A 21,311-nucleotide genomic window follows, 5' to 3' on the forward strand; every position below is an offset into this window, starting at 1 on the left:
GGAAGTGGCGCTGTGGCTCAAGTGGTACAGCCCTAGCCTTGAGTTGAAGAGCTGAGGGACAGCGCCCAGGCCCAGAGTTCAAGACCCACAACGACCAAAAAACAAAACAAAAAAAGAATTGGAGTAAGCATAGTCAAAAACTAGCGAGAGATTGTTTGCAGCCCTGAATCAAGCCATACCTGAAGGTGTCTAGAGTTAGCTCTTGGGTTTGCTTTGTACACTTAAGCCAACACAGTATCTCTTCCCCTTGGCTTTTTACCTTGAACCTGCTCCGGCTGCATTTCGGCCGCAGTCGCCTGAGCGCTAACCTTGGGCTTCCTGGTCGGTGACTGGATTCCAGGGCCTTGGAATCCTCAGTCCTGGCCCTTGAAGTTCTAAGATCTTCAAGCTACGAGGAGGTGAAAGGAAGCTGCAGGCCAGGACAAGTGTCCGGGAGCCAGTCAGCCCTGGGCCCGGGGCCTGGCCTGGCCTCTCTGGCTGAGGGCCTGGGATAGCACGGGCGCGGGGACATGTGGGCTTTCCTAGGCCTGACCTGGCCGAGTCCGGAGCAGCCGCCGGGCAGAGGGGCTGGTGGATCCCGGACCTTCCAGGCACAGGCCCTGGGCCTTGAGCCCCAGTGCTGACATCCTCCTACCTTGTATTGGAAAATTTACTTTTGCAACATCTCTAACGCTAGGACACAGACATCTCTTTATTTTGTGCCCCCTGGGAAGATGTGAGGTTGGCAGCTCCCGTCTTGGCCTCCAGGCCGACCCAGGAAAGTACGACTCCTAAGCCAGGTCGCTCCCTCGGACCTGGAGTTTTCGGTCGGTCGGGTCTGGGCGTGCCTCCACACAGCTCACCCACACCGGCGACCGTGGGGGCGGAGGAGGGATTAGCGTCCGACTTCCCACTAGCCGAGCGGCTATAACTATAATCCGAGGCTCAGGTGGGACTAGGAGATGGAGCGAAGTGCAGAGCAGGCCTGCCGTCCCGGCCGTTCGGGAGGCTGATCCGGGGACCGGCGATCGGAAGGCGAGCCCGGGCTGCAGGGGCCGGGAGTGCTACACTTCAACCAACCACCCCAGAGCCGCACGGGGAGCTGCGGCTGCAAGAGCGGAGTGCCAGGCTCCATCCCCAAACCCAACGCGCGCGCCGAGCCCCGGTACCGAGCAGAGGGCGCGGGGGCGGGGGGCGGGGGAGGCGCGGCGCGCAGGCGCGGCAGGCCGGGCGGGGCCCCGGCACCCGGAAGCCTGCGCCTAACGGGCCGCGGGGCCGTGGGCGCCATAGAGCGGGGCGGAGGACCCGCGTCCTAGACGCGCCCGGAAGTGGCGCCCTGGGGGCACCACCGAGCGGGGGACGGTGGGGGTCTCCGCTCGCTGCCTAGAGCGGCCAGGCCGGAGGGTGGGGGTGGGGGGGGGGACATTGGGGGGAATTGCGGCGCGGGCGGAAGCGGCCTGGAAGGTCACTTCCGGCCTGGGCGCCCGTCCCCCTGACCCCAGGGTCTGAGTCGCCGCCGCCGCCACCGTCCTCGAGGCAGGCGAGAGGAGGAGGAGTGCGGCGCGGCGGGCCTGGAGCCGAGGAGGTGGGCGCGGGCGCGGGGGGCGGGCGCGGGGCACGGAGATGGACGCGCGTCGGGACACCGGGCTTTGGACTGGGGTGGGTGGGGAGGCGGGAGGGCGAGCGCGGCTGGGCGGGCGAGTGCGCGTGCGCGCCGTGGGGGGGGCGTGAGCGAGCGCGCGGCCGGCCGGGAGTGCGCGTGCGCGCCGTGGGAGGCGGGAGCGCGCGCGACCGCCGGGAGCGCGCCTGCGCTGAGCGTCGCGGCCCTGCTGCCAGTGCGCGTAGGCTTTGGGGCGCGCGAGCGCTGCCGACGCCGGGGGTCCGGGCAGTCCGGGGCCGTCCCCGGCCAGCTCGTCAGTGCCGCTGTCGGCTCCAGCGGTGGGCCGCGGCCGGAAGTGCTAGCTACTCCTGGGGGAAGTTGAGGCCCGGTGGTGGGAGGGCTCTGCCTACTAGGCCGGAAGCTCTGGCCCGAGGACGGCCAGCCCGGACCCCGGGCTTCCCTTTCCAGTCACCCGTCCCGTTTTTGCCCCGGGCGAGCCGCGCTGGCCTTTGATCCGGAGGGCGATTAGGGGTTCCGGAGGCGGCGGGAGGCCCATTCATTCGCCCGCGGGCGCCCGGAAGCGCGTGGGGGCAGCGCCCGGCCAAGGTCAGCGCCGCGTGGGTCTCGGGGCCCGGCCGGGGCCGCCGCCTTGCCGCTGCCCGGGCGGCGCCGAGTCCGGTCCCTGTCCGTGCCCCCACCCCGCCTATGGCCAGGCGAGTCCGTGTTGCGGAGGTGATCGTTCTGGACGTGCGGGTTAGCCTCGGCCACAGGCGGGAGAGGCGGGGTGTGACCCAGGCCTTCCTCCGTGCAGGCCCGCACCGGGCCCCGCGTCTCGGCGTCCCCTGCCCAGTGAGGGGTCAGGGCTGTCAGAGGGGACAGCCTCCATTTCTCTTCCCGCGTGGCTTCCTGCTTCCACGGTGGGCAGCGCTGAGGCCTGCAGAGATCCAGCCTCTGCTCCCGGCCAGTGTGGGTTCCAGCAGATTCCTGGGTGGGAGTGTCCACTGACTCCAGCTGTTGGCTGACCCCGGCTGTCTACTGACCCCAGCCGCGGGCTGACCCCGGCTGTGGGCTAGCCCTGGAGGACGGCACAGCCGCTGGGCCCTGCTATGCTCCCCACAGCTCCCTCCCCCCCCCCCCAATTCCGCTGTGGTTTTGTTTCCACCTCCACAGAGGGGGATAGGGGGAATGTGACTAAGTCGACCTAGGTGTGAGGTTCCAGATGCTTTCCTTTCAGAGCCACTTGTGCTAGTCCCCAGCATGGGTCTCCGTGATCCTCACTTCCCTTTCCCCAGGCGGTTGCCTCTTCAGTCTTGAAAGTGGAGCCGGTGATCACAAGGCTGCACTAGTCACACAAGGGGTTCTGATGCGCTGCTGTTGTGCGAGCCCACCTGGGTGGGAGTGGTCCCCGGAGCCAGACTCGTCAGTGAGCTGTGCTAGACACCTCAGCATGCCTCATACAGGCCACTCCTGGAGTCACTGAGGCCGGAAAGGAGACCAGCAGGGGCCTGGGGAGATGGGCCAGGAAGGCCAGTATGCCACGGAGCGTAGGGGGATGGGCCATGTGGCCACCGCACATTCCAAGCCTGTTGTGGGGTACATGGAGATGCATGAGCTTTGGGGGGGGGGGCAGGCGGGACACATAGTCCAAGACCACTGTCTGTGCCTCAGTGGTCCCTCTAGGATAGTCAGCTTGGGGCCGCAGATCTCTCCTACCTCTCCGGTGCTGCCCTGTGCTGTGCCAGGCATCGGGCCCCCAGTTGGGACAGCCCGAGCCTGGTGAAGCGTGCTGAGCATGGCTGGTGCTGGGCCTGTCCTGACCACCCTCCGATCTCCCAGGTGTGATGCTTTATGAAGATGGGAGTGACACTTGGACAGGGACTGGGGCCAGGCAGGCAAGTCCAGAGCTGACCCTCCCCAGTCCCACCGCTCCCGGCTGGCTTGTTCTCTGGGCAGGGTTGGCACTGTGTATACAGGCCTGTTCTGAGGGTGTCTTGGTATATTCCCTTGAGCCAGAAGTACTGGCCCCTGACTCAGTGTGTCTGTTGTATTCGGGGCTGCTGGCCCCTCACTCTAGGGACCCACAGCAGTACAGCAGGAAGGGCAGGGGCGATGCCACAGATGGCCATGACATGTGGGCATGCTGACCACAAGTCCTTGCTGGCCAGCCAGGTTGGTGGGAGCAGGGACAGCCCTGCTGTGGGAGTGCAGAGCCCTGCCCCACACAATGGGCTGGGTGTTCATTCTCCACCGGGGCTGGGTGGCCTCCAGCGATTCCTGGTTCTCCTTGGGCTGACAGAGTGGCGGTGTCACGTCTGTGTCGACCACCTCCTGGGTGTCGTGGCCACGCCGGGCACCCAGCAGCTCATCAGCTTCTGAGCTGGGGTAAGGTGCTCCCGCAGTGCCCTTGTGCAGAGCCTGCATGGGTAGGAGTCCCTGCCTCCCCACGGCAGTCTGCTGGATGCCCAGTGGCACGTGCGGGGACCACAGGAGGCTGTGGGTGGTGCCCCCCCGGGGTGGGGGACTCAGCCCTGTCCACAGGAAGGGTGGATTTTACACATGCTCTAGACAGACTGGCCTACGGTTTGGGCTCTGCTTCATGGTGGCATCTGCTACTCACTTTGTCTATGTCCTGGCTTCCTCGTCATAAACAGGGCTGCAGTGGAGTGTGCCAGGCAAGCCCTCCATGGTGTCTGCTGGCTTCTTGCAGTCTCACTGAGTCCAGATGCAGACTCCACGGAGTTGAGAGACGGAGGAGTGGTGTACCCTCCCCGCCTGGGTCACACAACTGGTCCACTCCTGGGCCTAGATGTACTGCCCCGCCTCCTAGCCCCCCCTGCCAGCTTAGGGGATCAGGCCTGGAGCTTATATGCTTACAGCGCCCTGTGCCCACAGGCTGGGCTTTGACCCATACTTGGCAGGTGCGTGGTGCTTGGGTAAGGAGAGTGGCTGGAGCCCAGGGGAGGTGTCGGGCGGGTGGCAGTGGCCAGAGCCCAGGGGCTCTCCCTTTCTCAGTGGATTTGCAGCCTCTGGATGTCCAAGTGTGCATGGTCTTTGGGGCACAGCAGCTTTCCACCCCGGGGTCCTCAGTGTGCTGGTGTGGTGTGCCCACACCTGAACGATGTTGTGCGTCTGGAACGTTGACGTACAGATCTGCATCATGTGCTCACTTCTCGGGCCTGGGCCTTCCTCCTGGCTGGGTGTTTGTACACATTAATGTGTGCATGTGTACGTACATGTTACGTGCATATGTGCACATGTGCTCAGCCTTGTCTCTCTGGCCCTCCTCTTGTAGAGCTGGGGTGTGGGAAGTGGACCCCCCAGCTTGTGTCTGATGGCTGATGCACACTACTTGGTGGACGCTTACGGCCACTGGAGGAATAACCAGCAGACCCTTCACCTGGTCTTAATCAGGCTGAAGGACATGGTGAAGCTGAGCTGTTGGGGGGGAAGGGGGGTGTCAGGTAGATCCCAGACTGGGACAGTTGCTGGGATGTGCTGGTGGAAGGGGAGAGAGAAAATCAAGGGGGGTTGTGTCCTGGCTCCTGCAGAAAGGGGAGACTGCTGTAACGGTGCTGCAGGGGTGCAGGGCAGTTGGGGAGAAGAAGGCCTAGGACCTGGAAGCCGGGACGACCAGGAGGTGTCTGTACACCAGTGGGAAGTGGACGTGTGGGCGGTGAGCTCCGAGTGCTGAGTGGAGGTGAGGGTCAGGCAGGGACTGTGCAGCCCTAAGCAGCACTGGGAGGACAGGGGATGAGATTGGCAGAAGAAGAAAGGGAATAATTGGTAGGCAGACATCCAGGAGGTTGGGGGGGGGAGGCGGCTAATGACAACAATAATGATAATTTGTCTGGGCCTTAATAGCCTTGTCAGATCCGTGCTAATTGGATCGCTCAGGGGCCCTGCTCCAGGGAGGGTGGAGGTGGAGCGGGAAGCATCTTCAGCGGCCCAGAGGACACCAAGGGGCTGGGCGGAGCTGGGCCCCAGGGCTCCTTCTGGAAGGTGCTCAGTGCCTCACTCTGGTTCCTCTGGTGGCTGCCTAGTGCTCTCCCCCTTTCTTTCTGCATAGAGGTGCTGAATGAGTGCTTGGGGGTGTGACCGGAAACCGCCTTCCAAAGCCCTTCGCGATAGTGGCTCCTCCACACAACTTGCTGGCACCTGGTATCCTGTTCTGAGTAGGTGCAGCTCTAGTCGTAGCGTAGCAGCCAGGGGCACTTGTGCCCAGGCTGGGGCTGGCCCCACCTGCCTCTCTGCATAGGCCTTGGAAGTGCCGCAGGAGACTCAATAAAGATTTGCCTACCCGCAGATGACACCAGACTCCTGTGCTAGGGCCTGTCGCGTGCTGCACACCTCCTGCCACCCCGGCTTGCCAGTAGAGGCCCATGCCAGCTGGAGATTCAGGAATGTGCAGAAGGGCAGCGGAAAGCCTGTGCTCCCTCCGAAGCCTCATGGGTCTGAGCAGGGCTGTGTGGCATTCACCGTGCCATGGCGCCTGGGTTAGAACTTGCTTGTGCTCCCCCCTGGAGCCCCTGGCGCTGGCTCCCCAACTCAGAAGCACAGAGAGATGCAGGATGTGAGGACCAAGCCTCTCAGCCTGGGCCCAAGCTGGTCCTTTTGCCCACTGTCTGCCCCCTGGTTGCCTCCTGGTCCCAGATTCCTGGGCCGGAACCGAGGCGTGGAGTGGCGTCAGACACCCTGCGGTAGCCGCCGTGTCCATGGCTAGCACCGGCCTTAAGGACCTTCGTCCTGTGCGACATCCTGTGAGCCCTGCTTTCCCTTTTCAACAGGGCTCAGCATGGAGCTTCGGGAAGAGGCCTGGTCTCCGGGGCCACTGGACTCGGAGGACCAGCAGATGGCCAGCCACGAAAACCCAGGTGAGGCTCGCAGCTGGCTTCCCTGCCTCAGCCTGGCTCCGCCCCCGGCCTGGCCCCACCCTCAGCCAGCCCTGCCCCTCCACGTTCAGGGTCTCATGAGTGTGTCCTGGGTGAGTGTGCCCTGGGCTTTCTGTCTAACTTTTCTGGGACCCCAGTGGGGCCTGCACTCCTCTTCCCTGCCCCCTACCTGCTCTGGCTCTAGGGCCCGGGCTGCCCGCTGGACAGCCATTCACACTGCCGGGAGGTGACCTCAGTAGAGGGCCGGGTGCCCTGTGGAGACCTCGCCTTCCCGAGGGTTAGGGTGGAAGTTAGAGGTCAGCCTCTTGCCTGGACGTGTTGCTGGGGTGCAGGAAGGGGTGCAGAGATGAGCTGACCACCCAGGACAGACCAGCCCGCAGGCCCGGAATGCAGTGCTGGGGAGGCCGAGCCGCCAGCCCTGGCCAGTATGTGGTGCTTGGTGGAGCCACTACCTCTGACCTCGTTTTCCATCTGACCTCTTCTCTGACCTCTCCAATCTCCCCCTCCTCCGGCCTCCCTCTGATCTCCGGCCATGACCTGCTCTCGACTCCAGTGGACATCCTCATCATGGATGACGACGACGCTCCGAGCTGGCCTCCAACCAAGCTGTCCCCGTCCCCGTCCGCACCGCCCGCCGGGCCCCCACCGCGGCCCAGGCCCCCCGCGCCCTACATCTGCAACGAGTGTGGCAAGAGCTTCAGCCACTGGTCAAAGCTGACGCGGCACCAGCGCACGCACACGGGCGAGCGGCCCAACGCCTGTGGCGACTGCGGGAAGACGTTCTCGCAGAGCTCGCACCTGGTACAGCACCGCCGCATCCACACCGGCGAGAAGCCTTACGCCTGTGCCGAGTGCGGCAAGCGCTTCAGCTGGAGCTCCAACCTCATGCAGCACCAGCGCATCCACACCGGCGAGAAGCCCTACGCCTGCCCCGACTGCGGCCGCAGCTTCACGCAGAGCAAGAGCCTGGCCAAGCACCGGCGCTCGCACAGCGGCCTCAAGCCCTTCGCCTGCCCTCGCTGCGGCCGTGGCTTCGGCCAGCCCAAGAGCCTGGCGCGGCACCTGCGGCTGCACCCGGAGCTAGCGGGGCCCGGCGTGGCGGCACGGGTGCTGGCGGCCAGCGTGAGGCGTGCGCAGGCGCCCGAGGCGGCGGCGGCGGGCGGCGAGCTGGCCATCCCGGTGGGCGACGGCGAGGGCATCCTCGTGGTGGGCGCGCCGGGTGACGGTGTGGTGGCGGGGGCCGCGGCGGGCACGGGCCCGCGGGGCGCGGCGTCCCGGCCGCGGCGCGCCCCGGCGCCCAAGCCCTATGTGTGCGTGGAGTGCGGGAAGGGCTTCGGGCAGGGCTCGGCGCTGCTGGCGCACCAGCGTGCACAGCATGGAGACGGGGACGCGCCAGCGCCCGGGCCCGGCGAGGAGCCTGCGCACATCTGCGTGGAGTGTGGTGAGGCCTTCGCGCAGGGCGCCGCGCTGCGCCGCCACAAGCGGGAGCATGCCGTGGGCGCGCCCGCCATCTGCGGGGCCTGCGGGCGCGGCTTCCTCCGGGTGGCCGAGGCTGCGGACGGCGAGCCCCGGGACGCGGAGCACCGCTGTGCCCAGTGCCGTGCCACCGAGGCTCGGTAGGGGCGGGCGCCCGGGGGGGCGGGGCCCCTCGGGCTGGGTGGGACCGGAGACCGGGCCGCGCCCCACCGCATCGCAGCAACGCACCAGGCGACCGCGGCAGCAGAGACTGCGACAGCGTGGCCCCTTCTGGACTGGGTGAGGGGCGCGGCCGCGGGGCCGGGTGGGGCGGGCAATAAACGCGCTGTCCAACCGTCCCCACCTCAGTGTGGTTTGTCCCCAAGGCGGGGCTCCGGCCTGGGCCTGGAGGGAGTAGCTCGGCCTTCGCAGGTTCGAGTCCAGCCCGAGCTAGAGCGGAGTGTAAATACAGGGTGGGGCGCAGACCCCTAGCTCCGACAAGTACCAGTCAGCAAGGGGAGGTAGGCAGCCCTGCCGCAGGCCGACCATCCGGGTGAATCCCAATGCCGGGTTCTCGCATCCCAGGGCCTGATCTCGGGGGCCCCCCGCCGGGGATAAGTTTCGGCCCTAGGGGAGCCCAACAACGCCTCGGCTCTTCTACCACCCAGACAGTGCTCTCCACCAGCCCGCATGGGGAAGACTCGGGCGTGCCCCGATGCAGAGCAGACCCTCCAGCCGGCAGGGTCTGCGCTGTCGGGGAAGCCCACGAGGCTGAGGGGCTGCGTGACTTGGGTGCGGAAGCTGCCATGTGGTTCTATTACGCATTGCAGACTTGCAGGAGCATGGGTGGCGGGGACTCTGGGGCTCAGGCTTGCCGAGCCGGTCAGGACTGTTAGAAGTCCAAGCAAAGCCCGCCATGGAACCTGTGGAGCCAAATCCGGACGGGAGGAGCCTGCCTTGGCGGCCCTGGGCCTAAGGTTCCTTGGCGCCCGGCACGCACCTCGTGGGGTCCGCCCGGCCCTCCGCCAAGTGGGCAGAGCCCATGCACTGTCGGGCGTCCTCCTTGGCGTGCAGCCTGTAGGCCTGGCACAGTGGACACCGGACACCCCAGCCCTTCCCGCACCTCGGGGGTGAGCACCGGGCTCCTGGTGTCCACCCCAGGAACAGTGGCATGAGCGCTCATTCCGGTGCTCACCCCAGGAGCATCGGGAGCAGCTCCTCACCGAGGTCTTGTGCCGCTGCTGTTCCAGCTGTGGGGACCCGGGGCGGGCGGGGCAGCCGTGCCTTGGCCCCTCGCACCGCACAGCACCTGCTGCGAGGAAAGGCAACGGGAAGCCTGGCGATGTGCATGCACTTCCCGGCCAGGCCCAGCCCCTGGCGCTGCCCCAGGCCCGGCCTATCCCTGGCCGCCCCTCACAGGGCGCTGACCACGGGGAGCTCGCACGTGGGCTCCAGCACCCCGCGGCCAGGACCGGTTGCGGTGGGGTTTCCTGCCTCAGCGATGTGGTCAGGCCAGGCCAGCCCCCCCTCATCTCCTGGACCTAGGCTGGGAAGGGCATGGGATACTGGAGCCCTCAGCCCTTGGTGGTTAGTAGCACGAGCTTGGTGGGTCTCCTCTAATCCCAGCCATGTGAAGATAGAGTGAGGCCTGTGATTGGCCAACATTCTTGAGATCCTTCCAGAAAGCCAGGACAGCCCGAGCCCCAGGTTTGGGAGGTGGGGAGGCAGGCCTCAGCTCTAAACCAGCACCACTGATCTCCCTCAGGACAAAACTGTGCGTAAGAGGGGGCGCTTTCAGCCCCTACTGTGAGCATAGTCCCCTGTCACCTACCTCAAGCATCAGCAGTGCTGCCACTTGTCCCCTGCTGGTGACCCAAGTGCCAGGCCTGACCGTCAGCCACAGCCCTGTCTCCAGAATAAGCAGGTTACCACACCATCCTCCCTGGATTTGTACTCTATGAGTCCAGCATACACAAGTGTCATTATTGCCCTCTGGTATTCCCTGGAAGCACCGGCCTGCACCTGTTGTCCCCAGTGTTGCAGTTATGGAGGGCTAAATTCACAAAGCCACTGCCTCCAGGACCAGCCCTGCCTCCAGGACCAGAAGGCAAGGGGCTGGGCTTCAGGTCCGACTAGGAAATGCCTCAGTCCTCTAGAGGATCCAAGACAGATGCGGTCCTGCCTCTATGCAAGCCCAGTGGAATGGGTCCTACCAGCTCTCTGTTCCCTTCCTGGGCACTCATGGCCAGGCCTGCTTCCCGCCAGCAGGGGGCACCTGTGACTGCTCTAGCCAAACGCAGCCCGGTGAGGACCTGTTCCAAACCTGAGGTAAAGTATGTGTAGCTAAGAATGGAACCCATCCCTCAGCCCAGCAGCCTTGGAAGCAATGGTCCTGTGGGACCTGGGGGTGGCACAGGCCTCAGTGGCACCTGGGTCCTTGTAAGTTCCTGAGGCAGAGGACTTGCCCAGCTCACACCTGAACTCCAGAATTGGAAGACAGATGGGCACTGGGAGCTCAGGCCTATAGTCCCAGCTACTCAGGAGGCTGAGATCTGAGGATTGTGGCTCCATGCCAGCCCAGGCAGGAAAGTCCATGAGACTCTTATCTCCATTGAACCACCAGATAAACAGAATTGGTGCTGTGGCCCAAGTGGTAGAGCGCTTGCCTTGAGCTGAAGAGCTGAGGGACAGTGCCCAGGACGAGTTCAAGCCCCACAACCAACAAAAAACAACAACAAAAAAACCCCAAGAACTGCAGTCAGGACCTCACGCTGCCTCCCTGCAAGGTGGCACCTTTTAAGAGTTGGGAACGTGGCTCAGTGGTAGTGCTGGCCTACCACGCATGAGGCCCTGGATTCGATTCCTCAGCTCCACATATACAGAAAAAGCCAGAAGTGGTGCTGTGGTTCAAGTGGTAGAGTGCTAGCCTTGAGCAAAAGAAGCTCAGGTACAGCACCCAGGCCCTGAGTTCAAGACCCAAGACTGGCAAAAAAAAAGAAAAAGAGTTGTGCTTAGTGGAAGGATGGGCTGTTGGAGGTGTGGCCTTCAGGCATTGTAGGCTCTGCCCCATCCTTGTTCACCAGAGGCTGAGGGGGCTTGCTGTGTTCTGTGATTCCGTCATGCCGACTGCCTTGTCACCGTGGGGCCGACCATGGGCTAAAACCGCCGCAGTGACACCACAGCCCTTTTTTTTTTTTGCAAAGTAATTATCCCTTAGAGAAACAGAAGACAGACACCCCTCCTCCACAAATTGTATGAAAATCTAACACCCCATCCCCAAGACTAATGGTTCCAAAGCCCCAGAAACCAGAATCTACCCAACAGCCTGAGCTGATCAGTGAGCTCAGTTTGCCCTTCACCCATGAGGAAGGGGTCACCAAGCAGCTGGCCTCGCCCATGTGAGCCTCCAGTCCTGAGCTATATGTGCCCCCTTCCCCCCACCATGGCAAGCCCCAGCCCCAGAACTCCAGCCTGTCCATGGAGACCCAGAGATCAGTTCTCCATCCCACTTAGAAGTTCAGCTTTGTGTTAAGACATGGAGCCAGGGTGCCATTTTGCATTCAGACCTGAGCAGTGTCATCTGATTTTGAGGAGCTAAGCCAGCTTTTCCTTTCCTGTTAACCCCCGCCCCAAGAGGACCATGGGGCTGTTCAGATGCTCAGTGTTTATTCCCCCACCCTGGCCCCCAGCTCTGTGTGCTGAAGGGTCACTGCACATACATCCAGGTCCTGGGAGGGGAAAGGTCGCAGACTTCAGGTGCAATGACCAGGTTGCAGGGATCCGTGTGGGCCAGGGAAGAGCCAGAGACCACCGTCCCCCTGGAGGTGTTCTGGTCCTGCAGTGGTGTGTGTGCGTGTGTGTGTGTGTGTGTGTGTGTGTGTGTGTGTGTGTGTGTGTGTGTGTGTGTGTGTGTGTGTGTGTGTGTGTGTGTGTGTGTGTGTGTGTCTCCAAGCCTTCAGTTTTTCCACCAGTACCGGTCGTCTTCCTCAAGGGAATACCAGTCATCCCTGATGGTCAATTGGGGTTTTTGCTGCTGTGTCTCCTCCAGCAGCTTTCTGACCGGAGGGGGGTACTGCTGCTTCCACAAGCTGTGGAGAGAGGAGCCGGTCAGGCTGAGATCTTGCTTTTATCAAGGACTGCGAATCTCAGCTCGAGCACTTCAAGAGAACGTTTTCCTCAAGCAACAAAGTCCCTGAGTGCAAAGGAATCCCGGAGCAGCCATGGAGAAACAGCGTCTCTCCCCCCCCTCCCCCCAGGGACCAGGGAAGGCTGCATGCTACTTGGCCCTCTGAGCTCCTTCATGGACTTGAGGGGCAGAGGGCCACCCTCCCCACCCACAGTGTGGACTTGGGCCAGCAAAGGCCAAAGGCCAGTTCCTGGAGTCCAGGGTGGGGTTCCGTGCCGCCCCTCTCGGTGCCTTGCTGACCCCTCATTGCCAAAGGCTGGGCCATGGACACACGTGCTGTCTCCCCCATGGGGTGCTTTTCCAGCCAGCTTGTGCTATCATCTTTGTTTTTGTTTTTTGGTTAGTGTGGATCTTGATCTTTGGGCTTGGGCGCTGTCCCTCTGCTCTTCAGCTCAAGGCTAGTGCTCTACCACTTGAGCCACAGCGCCACTTCCAGTTTTCTGGTGGTTCATGGGAGATCAGAGTCTCACAGACTTTCCTGCCCAGGCTGGTTTTGAACCGCAATCCTCAGATCTCAGCCTCCTGAGTAGGTTTACTGGCGTGAGCCACTAGAGCCCGGCCACTATCATTTTATAACACATCAACATAACCACATCCAGCCCTGTGTGGTGAAGCATGCCTGTCACCCCAGCACTCCGGAAGCTGAGGCAGGAGAACCATATGTTCCAGACCACCCTGGACTGAATGGTGGGACCTGGTCTCCCACTGAGCCCCAGGTATCCAGCCTGCCTTCCTCTCCTGCCATCCTCATGTCTGCCCTCCATGACAGCGTGCCTGGCCTGGCCTGGTTCCACCACGGCTAAAAGCAAACCCTGGATTCATACTACGGCTCCAATACGACCCTCACAGGACAACGAGGCCCCGCAAGTTCCGGGCAGGGCCGCACCTCAGCCATTCTATGGCCCACACCTTGGTCGCACTCAAAGACCAGGTTTGCCTCCTGTAGCACCTCGGGGACTCACCCAATCACGTGCAGGCCACAGGAGGGGTGTGCAAAGGCAGAGCAGAGTGTGGCCACCCCCGAGGGGCTGAAGTCATTGCGCAGCAGGTTCAGGCTAGTCAGGTACCGGTTGTAGGACAAGGTGGACGACAGCACAGCACAGCACTCCGAGGTCAGACCACACGCCTCCAAACTGCAGCACAGCAGCCGAACCCCAGAGCCCAGGCTCACCTCCATCCCAGGGCTGGCACACAATGCTCAGTTGTGCAGCCAGGGACACTGCCCGCAGGGCAGCCTCCTCCATCTCCTCCACCTCCATCTCCTCCCTCTGGATTCCCACCTCCCTCACCCATGGGCCTGACCATTTGAATGTTTACTGCAAACGCTGTCACAGCACCCATGACTGGAACCTGGCCCCATTCTGGTGTGCTCACTTCCCCTGGTTCCACACTGTTGTGCATGTACAAGTGCCACCCCCACACAGCCCATTCAGCTCTGCTGGTGCGGGTGCTGGGAGTCTCCGCTGTCCTTGGCTTCCTGACTGTCCCTCATGCTGGGTGGTTTTGGTCACCACACCCCACCATGTCCCCCACTGTGGGCCTCCACCTGGCTGCACGCCGGGCACACAGGGCACTGAGCAGTCCGCCCTGACCTGCCCCTCCTGCTGCCCGCCCTTCCTCTGGCCTCTCGAGAAGCGCAGCAGCCTCCCTGCTCCATTGCCATTCTAGTCTGAGAGTTGGAGCAGATCCCCTAGCTGCCTCCCAGGAGCCCTCCTGCCTCAGGATGCAGTGGGGCCCCAGGACGTCACCCGAGTCTCCGCAGGGATCCGTACTCCTGCTTCAGCCCCTTGCACAGCTTGGCCACCCCGAGGTCCCCCAGGGCATTGGCGGTGAGGTCTAGGCTCTGCAACTGCTGGCTTTGGGCCAGCACGCAGGCCAGGTGCAGGCCGGAGGCCTGGGTGAGGCTGCAGCTTGCCAGCCTGCAAGACACATGTCCATATCCTCGTTTGGGGGGGTAGGTGGGGGAAGGGACTCGGATGACAAAAGGTTCCTGACAGGGGAAGTGGGGCAGGCGGGTGGCCGTACTCACTCCAGGTCCTGGATGCGGCAGACTGGCACTTGGAGGGCCTCACACAGCAGCCGTAGCCCGCCATCCCCCAGGGGGTTTGCACACAGGCTCAGGTGCGTCAGGCTGGAGTTGCTCATCAGTGCCAACATCAGGAGCCCGCAGCTGGTCACGTCCAGGTGACAGCGGTTCAGTCTGGAGGGGCGACGCAGGAGGCATCACACACGCACGACCTGCTGTGTGTCTCCCCTGCGGGCACCACACCCCAGTCCACTGCAGTGCAGGGAGGGGGTTCGTGTCCCACCGCTGCCATCTCCATGTGACCCCAGAGCTCCACTCAAAGCCTGAACCTGCTGTCATAGGGTTCTGAGCTCAGAGTCCAACCTGACCCTGGGGGTGAGAGCTGGGGTGGACTGGGGACTCCAGGACAGACTCCATTTCCTCCATATCACAGTGTTAACTTTTTTGGGGGTGGCAGGCCTGGGGTTTGAACCCACAGCTTTTACATTTGTGAGACAGGCAGGTGCTCGCAGCCATAGCCACGCCCCACCCCACACCCCCAGTCCCTGCTGCCTTGTTTTCCAGGTAGGGTCTTGTGCTTTTGCCCAGGGCAGACCTGACATGGAAGCCCATGCCCATGTCTCCTGAGTGGCTGGGACAGCAGGCACCCAATGCCTTGCTCGGATTCATTCTTTGCCATGGGGTCTCAGGCGATTCATTCTTTGCCATGGGGTCTCAGGCTGTCTCAAACCTTGATCCCCTGTTCCCTGCCTTCTGTGTAACAGGCTACAGACACGAGCCTCTACACCTCCCTGCCACACTTCCAACCTCAGCATCACAGACGGCAGTCACTGCCCTGTTCCCCTCCTCCTCTCCCTCTCAGGACCTTTGCACTTACATCAGGGTCCTGAGTAGCCAGCCAGGGGAGCCCGGGGGCGCTTACCCCACACCCACAGAGCCCATCTGCTCTGGGACGTATGGACTGGGATCCCGACATCAGTGGGGCACCACTCTGTCCCCAGTCACAATGCACGGTGGCACGCATGCATGAAGATTCCAGTCCCCGCTTCTCCCTGAAACTACCAACCCTCCATCCCCAGCCCCGCGGTGCCGTGTTCCAGGCAGTCACCACATGCTTGGCTAAGATGCCACCTGGACATACTCCACAGGGGTACCAGTTATAGGCAGATCCACTGGTCACGGGGAACCAGGACCAGTCCCACAAGAGCCTGAGCAGCTCAAGGCTCTGGATCCAAGCTCTGGGGCTGCTGCGATCACTACTACTACTAAGTGAATACAAGTGAGCTGGAAAACAGCCAAGCACGCAGGAGGAGAGTCACAGGCAGAAGTGAGCAGCAGAGCTTTCTGTGCCAAGAACTCAAGCACCTGGGCTAGATGTGGGGACCCCCTATGGGTACAGGGGACCCCCCCATGTCTCAAGTCCCGAGCCCCGCCCCCCGCCGCTCTGCTTCCCATGGGAAACTCACACAAGCCGCTGGAGCGTGCTGCCGGGCAGCCGCAGCGGGCGGCACAAGGGGTGCAGCCCGTCAGTGCCCAGCGCGTTGTCTGCCAGGCACAGGTGCGTCAGGCTGCAGTTGCTCATGAGCGTCAAGGCCAGCAGCCGGCAGGCGGCGTCTGTAAGGCCACAGCTGGCCAGTCTGTGGGAAAGAGCCCTCAGGGGAGCGGGGGTGCTCGGGTTGGCCCTCTCCGTACCCCCTCTCCAGGCCAAGTGGGGGACAGACTGGCTCGTCCCCTGTCCCCGGCTCCCTCACTTGGTTAGATCAGAGCTACTGCCCCCCCCCCCTCCACCATATGTGCCTCGAGCACACAGCACGGCCAGGTGGCTCAGGAGCACGCATAGACTGGCTTTCCCAGCCACAGGGACAACTCAGGCAAGGCAGCCACGTGAACCTCTCACCCTTCCCTTCACCACGAGAAGCGAGGCTGCCAGGTGGTCTTCCCTAAGCTCCGCTCTGGCGTGCCCTGGTCCTCATGCGGCCTAAGCTCAGAATCCATGCTGCTGCCTTGCCAGCCTGGGGCTGCGGCTTTGGGGGTCCTCAGAGCCCCCTCCACTCCCCCGGGCATCCCTCAGCCCTGCTGCCCCACGCCGGAGGGCTCCTCCCCCCCACCCCACCCCCCACCCCCGCCCCAGGTCCTAGAGAGGGAGGGCAGGGACTCACATCAACCTCTTCAGGGAGCACTGCGGGCTCCTCAAGGCGTCACAGATGGGCTGCAGGGTCTGTGCCGTCAGCTTGTTTCTTGCCAGGCTGAGTGAGGTCAGGCTGGTGCAGGGACTGAGGGCCTGGGACAGGGTGCGGGCTCCCGCGAGGCTCAGCGCACAGGAATCCAGCCTGCAAAGACAGCACCACCATGCAGAGCATCTTCCCACCCCACAGAGAACTCCCACACTGCACTGCACTGCACGCTTGCCAACCCCCCATAAAGAGCGCTCATCATGCAGCGCATCCTCCCTGCAAACAGCTCCACAATGCAGTGCATTCTCATTCCCCATGGAACAGTTCCCACAATGCAATGCATACTCCCTACATACAGCTCCCACAATGCCGTGCATTCTCATTTCCCCATAGAGATGGCTCCCACAATGCAGTGCATCCTTTCTGCAAACAGCTCCCACAATACAGTGCGCTCTCATTTTCCCCACAGAGACTGTTCCCACAATGCAGTGCTTTTTCTTTCCCATAGAGATGGCTCCCACAATGCAGTGTCCCAGCCCATAGCCATGGGCCCCACAGGTTCTTGCTCAAATGCCCCCCCTCCAACTCTGGCCTCTGCTCATTCCAGTTCTTCCAGGTGGGGTGGACTGGCTGTGTGCACACCTCTCCACTCCACTCCCCCTCTGTCTGGGATCATCTAGGCCCTGTGCAAGCTCCCTGACCCTGGGAGAGCTGAGCCCACACTGCCCAGCCACCTCTCCGAGTCCTCCCTGCCTCCTTTCACAGCTTTGTGATAGCATTTGCACACTGGGAGTTGTAGTGCATGCCTATAATCCCAGCTACTTGGAAAGATCAGTTTAATGCCAGCCGAGACATAAAATTAGCAAGACCCCATTCTGAACAAACAACCCCAGCATGGTAGCACATGCCTGTGATCCTAGCTACATGGGAAGTAGTAGCTGTGGATCGAGGTCGAGGTGGCGCATGCAAAAGACAGCAAGATCTTACCTGAAATGAAAGCAAAAAGTGGCTGAAGTGGTGGAGCACCTGCCTCGTGGGCGTGAGGCCTGGAGTTCAATCCTCAGGACCCTCCCCAAAGTAAACATCAATGTGACACATGGAGATGGGACCGTAGACTCACCGCAGAGAAGTCAGTGAGCAGCGGGGGTGCTTCAGGGCCTCGCGGGCAGACTCCAGGTCCCGGTCGCACAGTGCGGTGCTGGCCAGGTCCACCTGCCGCCAGTTCCGCTGGGTGGCAAGGACCGGCCACAGGTGCCGCAGGCCGGAGACCTCGGCATCCTTCAGTCTGCAGAGAGAAGTGGTAATGCGGGCGCCAGGTGTGGCTGGACCCCACCCTTCCCACTCACCGTTCTCCAAGCTCTAATTTTCTTTTCTTTTTTTTGGGGGGGGGGGCTGAACTCTGGGCCTGGGCTCTGTCCTTCAGCTCTTCAGCTCAAGGCTAGTGCCCTACCACTTGAGCCACAGCATTACTTCTGGCTTTTTTTCTGCTTATGTAGTGCTGAGGACTTGAACCCAGGGCCTCTTGCATACAAGGCAAGCACTCTACCACTGAGCCACCTTCCCAGCCCCCAAGCTCTAATTTTCTATCCAATTAGTGGTCTGGATTTTTTTGGTGGTACTTGGTAGAATGTCGGCCTGACAAGGGTGACACCTGAGCCACATCCTAAACCCTAGTTCACATTGGGTCAGTGTATTAGGATCTCATGCTCTGTCTCACGCTGTGGCCTAGATCACCATCCTGTCTACACCTCCCTAGTGGCTGGGACCCCAGGCATCCACCACCACACCCAACCATCACTTGAGATGGAATCTTATGTGCCTGTTGCCCTGGCTAGACTCAAAACCATGATCCTCATGATCCCTGCCTCTGAAGTAGCTGGGATGACAGGCGTGAGCTACCACGCCAAACCTGTGTTAATAGCAGCAAATGTTTCATGTCAGAGACCACCGTGACCTCTGCCCTCCCGTGGCTGTGAGTAGATGGACACGGGAGAGGGCAGGCATGGGTCGAGGGACTTGTTGACCCCTCATGTCCTGCAGCTCTGAAGAGAGGTGTTGCTGTTAGGAACAGCAAAGATGTGCTGGGTGCTGTTGGCTCATGCCTGTCATCCAAGCTACTCAGGATGCTGAGATCTGAGGATCGAGGTTCAAAGCCAGCCTAGGCAGGAAAGTCCGTGAGACTCTTATCTTCAATAAACCACCAGAAAACTGAAGTGGTGCTGTGGCTCAAGTGGTAGAGCACTTGCCTTGAGCTGAAGAGCTGAGGGACAGTGCCCAGGCCCAGAGTTCAAGCCCCATGGCTGACGAAAAATAAAACAACAACCAAAAAGAACCCAGCAAAGACGTGAGGGGTGGGAAATTTCAGAGTGGCAGAGCCAGCCATGGGAGGAGGAGGGGAGGTGAATGGGCTTGAGGGGGAGACATTTGAGACAACGGAAAGAACTGGAGATCAGCCAGGCAGGGAGCTGGATGCAGTGGCTCATGCCTGGCACCCTAGCTACTCAAGAGGTAGTGATCAGAACAACAGTTCCAGGCCAGCCCAGCCAAATGTGAGTGAGACCCCCTCTGCCATCTCCCCCCAGGAAGTTTAACTAGCAAAATTCAGGCCAGGTCTGTGGGGCAGAGCAGTATGGAGCTCTACTAGAGAAATAGTTGAAGAGGGCTGGGAGTGTGGTTCACCTGTGTAGCAAGTGGGAGGCCCTGAGTTCAAGTCCCAGTGCTGCAGGGGTGGAGGGGGAAAGTGGGCTGTTTCCTCAGATGTGCATGGAGGGGGGTGTCCCTGGGGCAGGACCCCCATAGCGCCTGCTCCCGACAGTAAGAGCCTCCTGCCTGGACAGGGCAGGGCAAACTCACATCAGCCCCTCCAGGCTGCAGGCTGGGCGCCTCAGCTGTACACACAGCATCTTCGTGGCCCACTCGCTCAGGACGCTGCTGCCCAGGTGGAGCTGGAGCAGGCTGTGGTGGGTGCTGAGCATGGAGCAGAAGTTCTCCCACTGTGCCCTCAAGTTGACCGTGGTCCCCGGCCCGCTATGGAGAGAGGAATGGATGAGTTGCCACCAGCAGCTGCCATGGCAACCACAGAGCCACCGCCTCCTGCCCTCCATCCAGCCTGGCAAGGCACAGCATGCACAGGGGAATGGCCAGGACTCCCAGATGTGCAGAAAATGGAGCTAACATGAGCTACCCCAGACCAAGGGCCCTGGGTCTTAGGGAGGCTGAGATTGGAGGATCACAGGTCGAGGCCAGCCTTTCACGGTGGCATGGGCTACTCCAGAGATGGACCCCGAGCAGGGGTCACCCGGGAACGTATCCCTGACACTCCCAGAAATCACAGCCGAATGTTGTCAGGGGGCCCCAACTCCAGCAGGGGCCTGGAATGCACGGTGGGTGGCGCCAGTACTTACCAGGGGCTGGCCAGGCTAGGCTCCGGCAGCTCATCCGGCAAGAAGAGATGTCGGATGTTGATGTGGAGGCTGCGCAGCTCCAGGCAGGACTGGAGGCAGAAGGTGGACACCAGCAAGTCCGCCCCACTGCCAATTGGGAGCCGCACGTGCTGGACACCGCTCAGTGCCCTGCGCACAAATGCGGCGTCCTGCGTCTCGAAGAGGAGGTGGAAGGCGTCCAGGGCGTCAGCCGGGGCAGCGCCAAGCCCCGAGACCCAGCGCCGCAGAAGCGGCTGCAGTGCTGGGCTGACTGGGCTGCCCAGCTGGGTCTCCAAGACACGGGCCACGCCTGGGCTCAGGAAGCCAAACAGGAAGCGCCTCACCCAGGGCAGGAGCGAGGCCAGGCCAGGCTGTGGGGCCAGCATGGGCCTGAGTCGGCCATGGGGACCCTGGCCCTGAGGCCCCAGCGCCTCTACTGCGTAGAACAGGGCAGCGCAGAAGGCAAGGAAGCTGGAGTGGAGGAATGCGTAGCCTCCCTCCTGCTTGGAGAGGAGGCCAGAGTGCACCAGGGCCTCTGCCTCGGCCTCCAGCAGCCCATGGGCCTGCAGCTGCTGGCCAGGGAACAGGCTCCTCTCGCCCCACAGGCCATGGACGGCCAGGCTGCACAGGACCCGCAGGGTGGCCAGCTTCCCCGGGGCCAGCCGGCGGAGCAGGAAGGCAGCGTAGCGGCCAGTGAGAGTCTGGTCAGCCGGCTCGGTCCCACTCTCCATGGATAGCCCCCCAACCACCAGGTATCGGGGTGACACCACCACACACTTGAGCTGCTGGATGCCCGCGTTGGTGGTGGTGAGGAGGAGCGAGCACTCAGGGAGCAGCACCCTCTGCAGCAGGCTGTGCACCAGGGCGGGCGCGGGGCGCCGCTCCCCGCCGTCCACGCAGAGCCCTGCATGCTCCTCACACCAGCCCTCACCCAGCTCCTCCAGCCCGTCCATCACGAACAGCAGCCGCTGTGGCTGGGACAGGATCTTGGCCACAGGGACCTGGTAGTCTGGACAGGCCCGGGCTATCAGGTCCCCTAGGCTCTGCTCCCCCAGCCCCCGCAGCTCCCCAGCTGAGAGGAGGAAGACGTAGGAGAACAGGTTGTGGAAGAGCGTGCCCTGTGCCCAGCAGTCCAGGACCCTGCGGGACAGGTCCCACCTCACGGGGCCTGACGGGGCGTGCAGAACCACCGTGCCAGGCCGGAAGCCCTGCAAGTCGGGGTCGAAGGCTCCAGCCAGCGCCTGCATGTCCAGGCCTCCCATGGGGTCAGCTTCAGCACGTCCGGCCAGCTCCTGGGAGAATCTGGTCAGCACATGGTCTTTGTAGCCTGAGTTCCCATCTCCATGGCATGAGGTCAGATGGAAGAGAGCAGAAGGAAAGCAGGAACTGAGTTTGAGGAAAGTCTTGGGTTTAAGCTAATGCCCCTAGGGCACTGATTATATATTATAACCATAAAACATGTACTATATAATTATATATAACTTAGAATGATCATATAAATAACATAATTATATAGATATAATTATATGTATCATTTCTATTGTATGATATATAATTAAGTATGTGATTATAATTGAACA

At 62.1% G+C, this 21,311-nt stretch overlaps 2 protein-coding genes across 5 annotated transcripts; one reads left to right on the forward strand and one right to left on the reverse strand.

The window, feature by feature from the left end:
• Positions 1–1,414: 1,414 nt before the first annotated feature.
• Znf787 (zinc finger protein 787) lies at positions 1,415–8,233 on the forward strand. 4 transcript variants are annotated; one of them, XM_042683140.1, is made up of 3 exons: positions 1,415–1,564; positions 6,361–6,450; positions 7,022–8,233. In XM_042683140.1, exons 2-3 carry the CDS (start codon positions 6,372–6,374, stop codon positions 8,086–8,088), a joined length of 1,146 nt encoding a protein of 381 aa, XP_042539074.1. In that variant the 5' UTR covers positions 1,415–1,564; positions 6,361–6,371; the 3' UTR covers positions 8,089–8,233. The 4 variants fall into 4 exon arrangements, with proteins under 4 accessions (XP_042539074.1, XP_042539073.1, XP_042539076.1 ...); XM_042683139.1 differs by having other exon boundaries at positions 6,364–6,450; positions 7,022–8,232; XM_042683142.1 differs by lacking the exon at positions 1,415–1,564 and adding an exon at positions 1,911–2,185 and having other exon boundaries at positions 6,364–6,450.
• A 3,575-nt stretch (positions 8,234–11,808) lies between these two features.
• On the reverse strand, positions 11,809–20,978 carry Nlrp5 (NLR family pyrin domain containing 5). The gene is made up of 9 exons (XM_042683196.1): positions 19,714–20,978; positions 19,163–19,336; positions 17,430–17,594; positions 16,295–16,465; positions 15,602–15,772; positions 14,139–14,309; positions 13,858–14,028; positions 13,072–13,242; positions 11,809–12,011 (listed from the first exon to the last, which is right to left on the reverse strand). The coding sequence occupies exons 1-9, from the start codon at positions 20,976–20,978 to the stop codon at positions 11,879–11,881; spliced, it is 2,592 nt and encodes an 863-aa protein (XP_042539130.1). The 3' UTR covers positions 11,809–11,878.
• Positions 20,979–21,311: the final 333 nt, after the last annotated feature.

This window comes from Dipodomys spectabilis, unplaced genomic scaffold, assembly GCF_019054845.1.
Source record: "Dipodomys spectabilis isolate Male_0828 unplaced genomic scaffold, ASM1905484v1 ptg000080l, whole genome shotgun sequence".
In the NCBI taxonomy this organism is placed as follows: Eukaryota; Metazoa; Chordata; class Mammalia; order Rodentia; family Heteromyidae; genus Dipodomys; species Dipodomys spectabilis.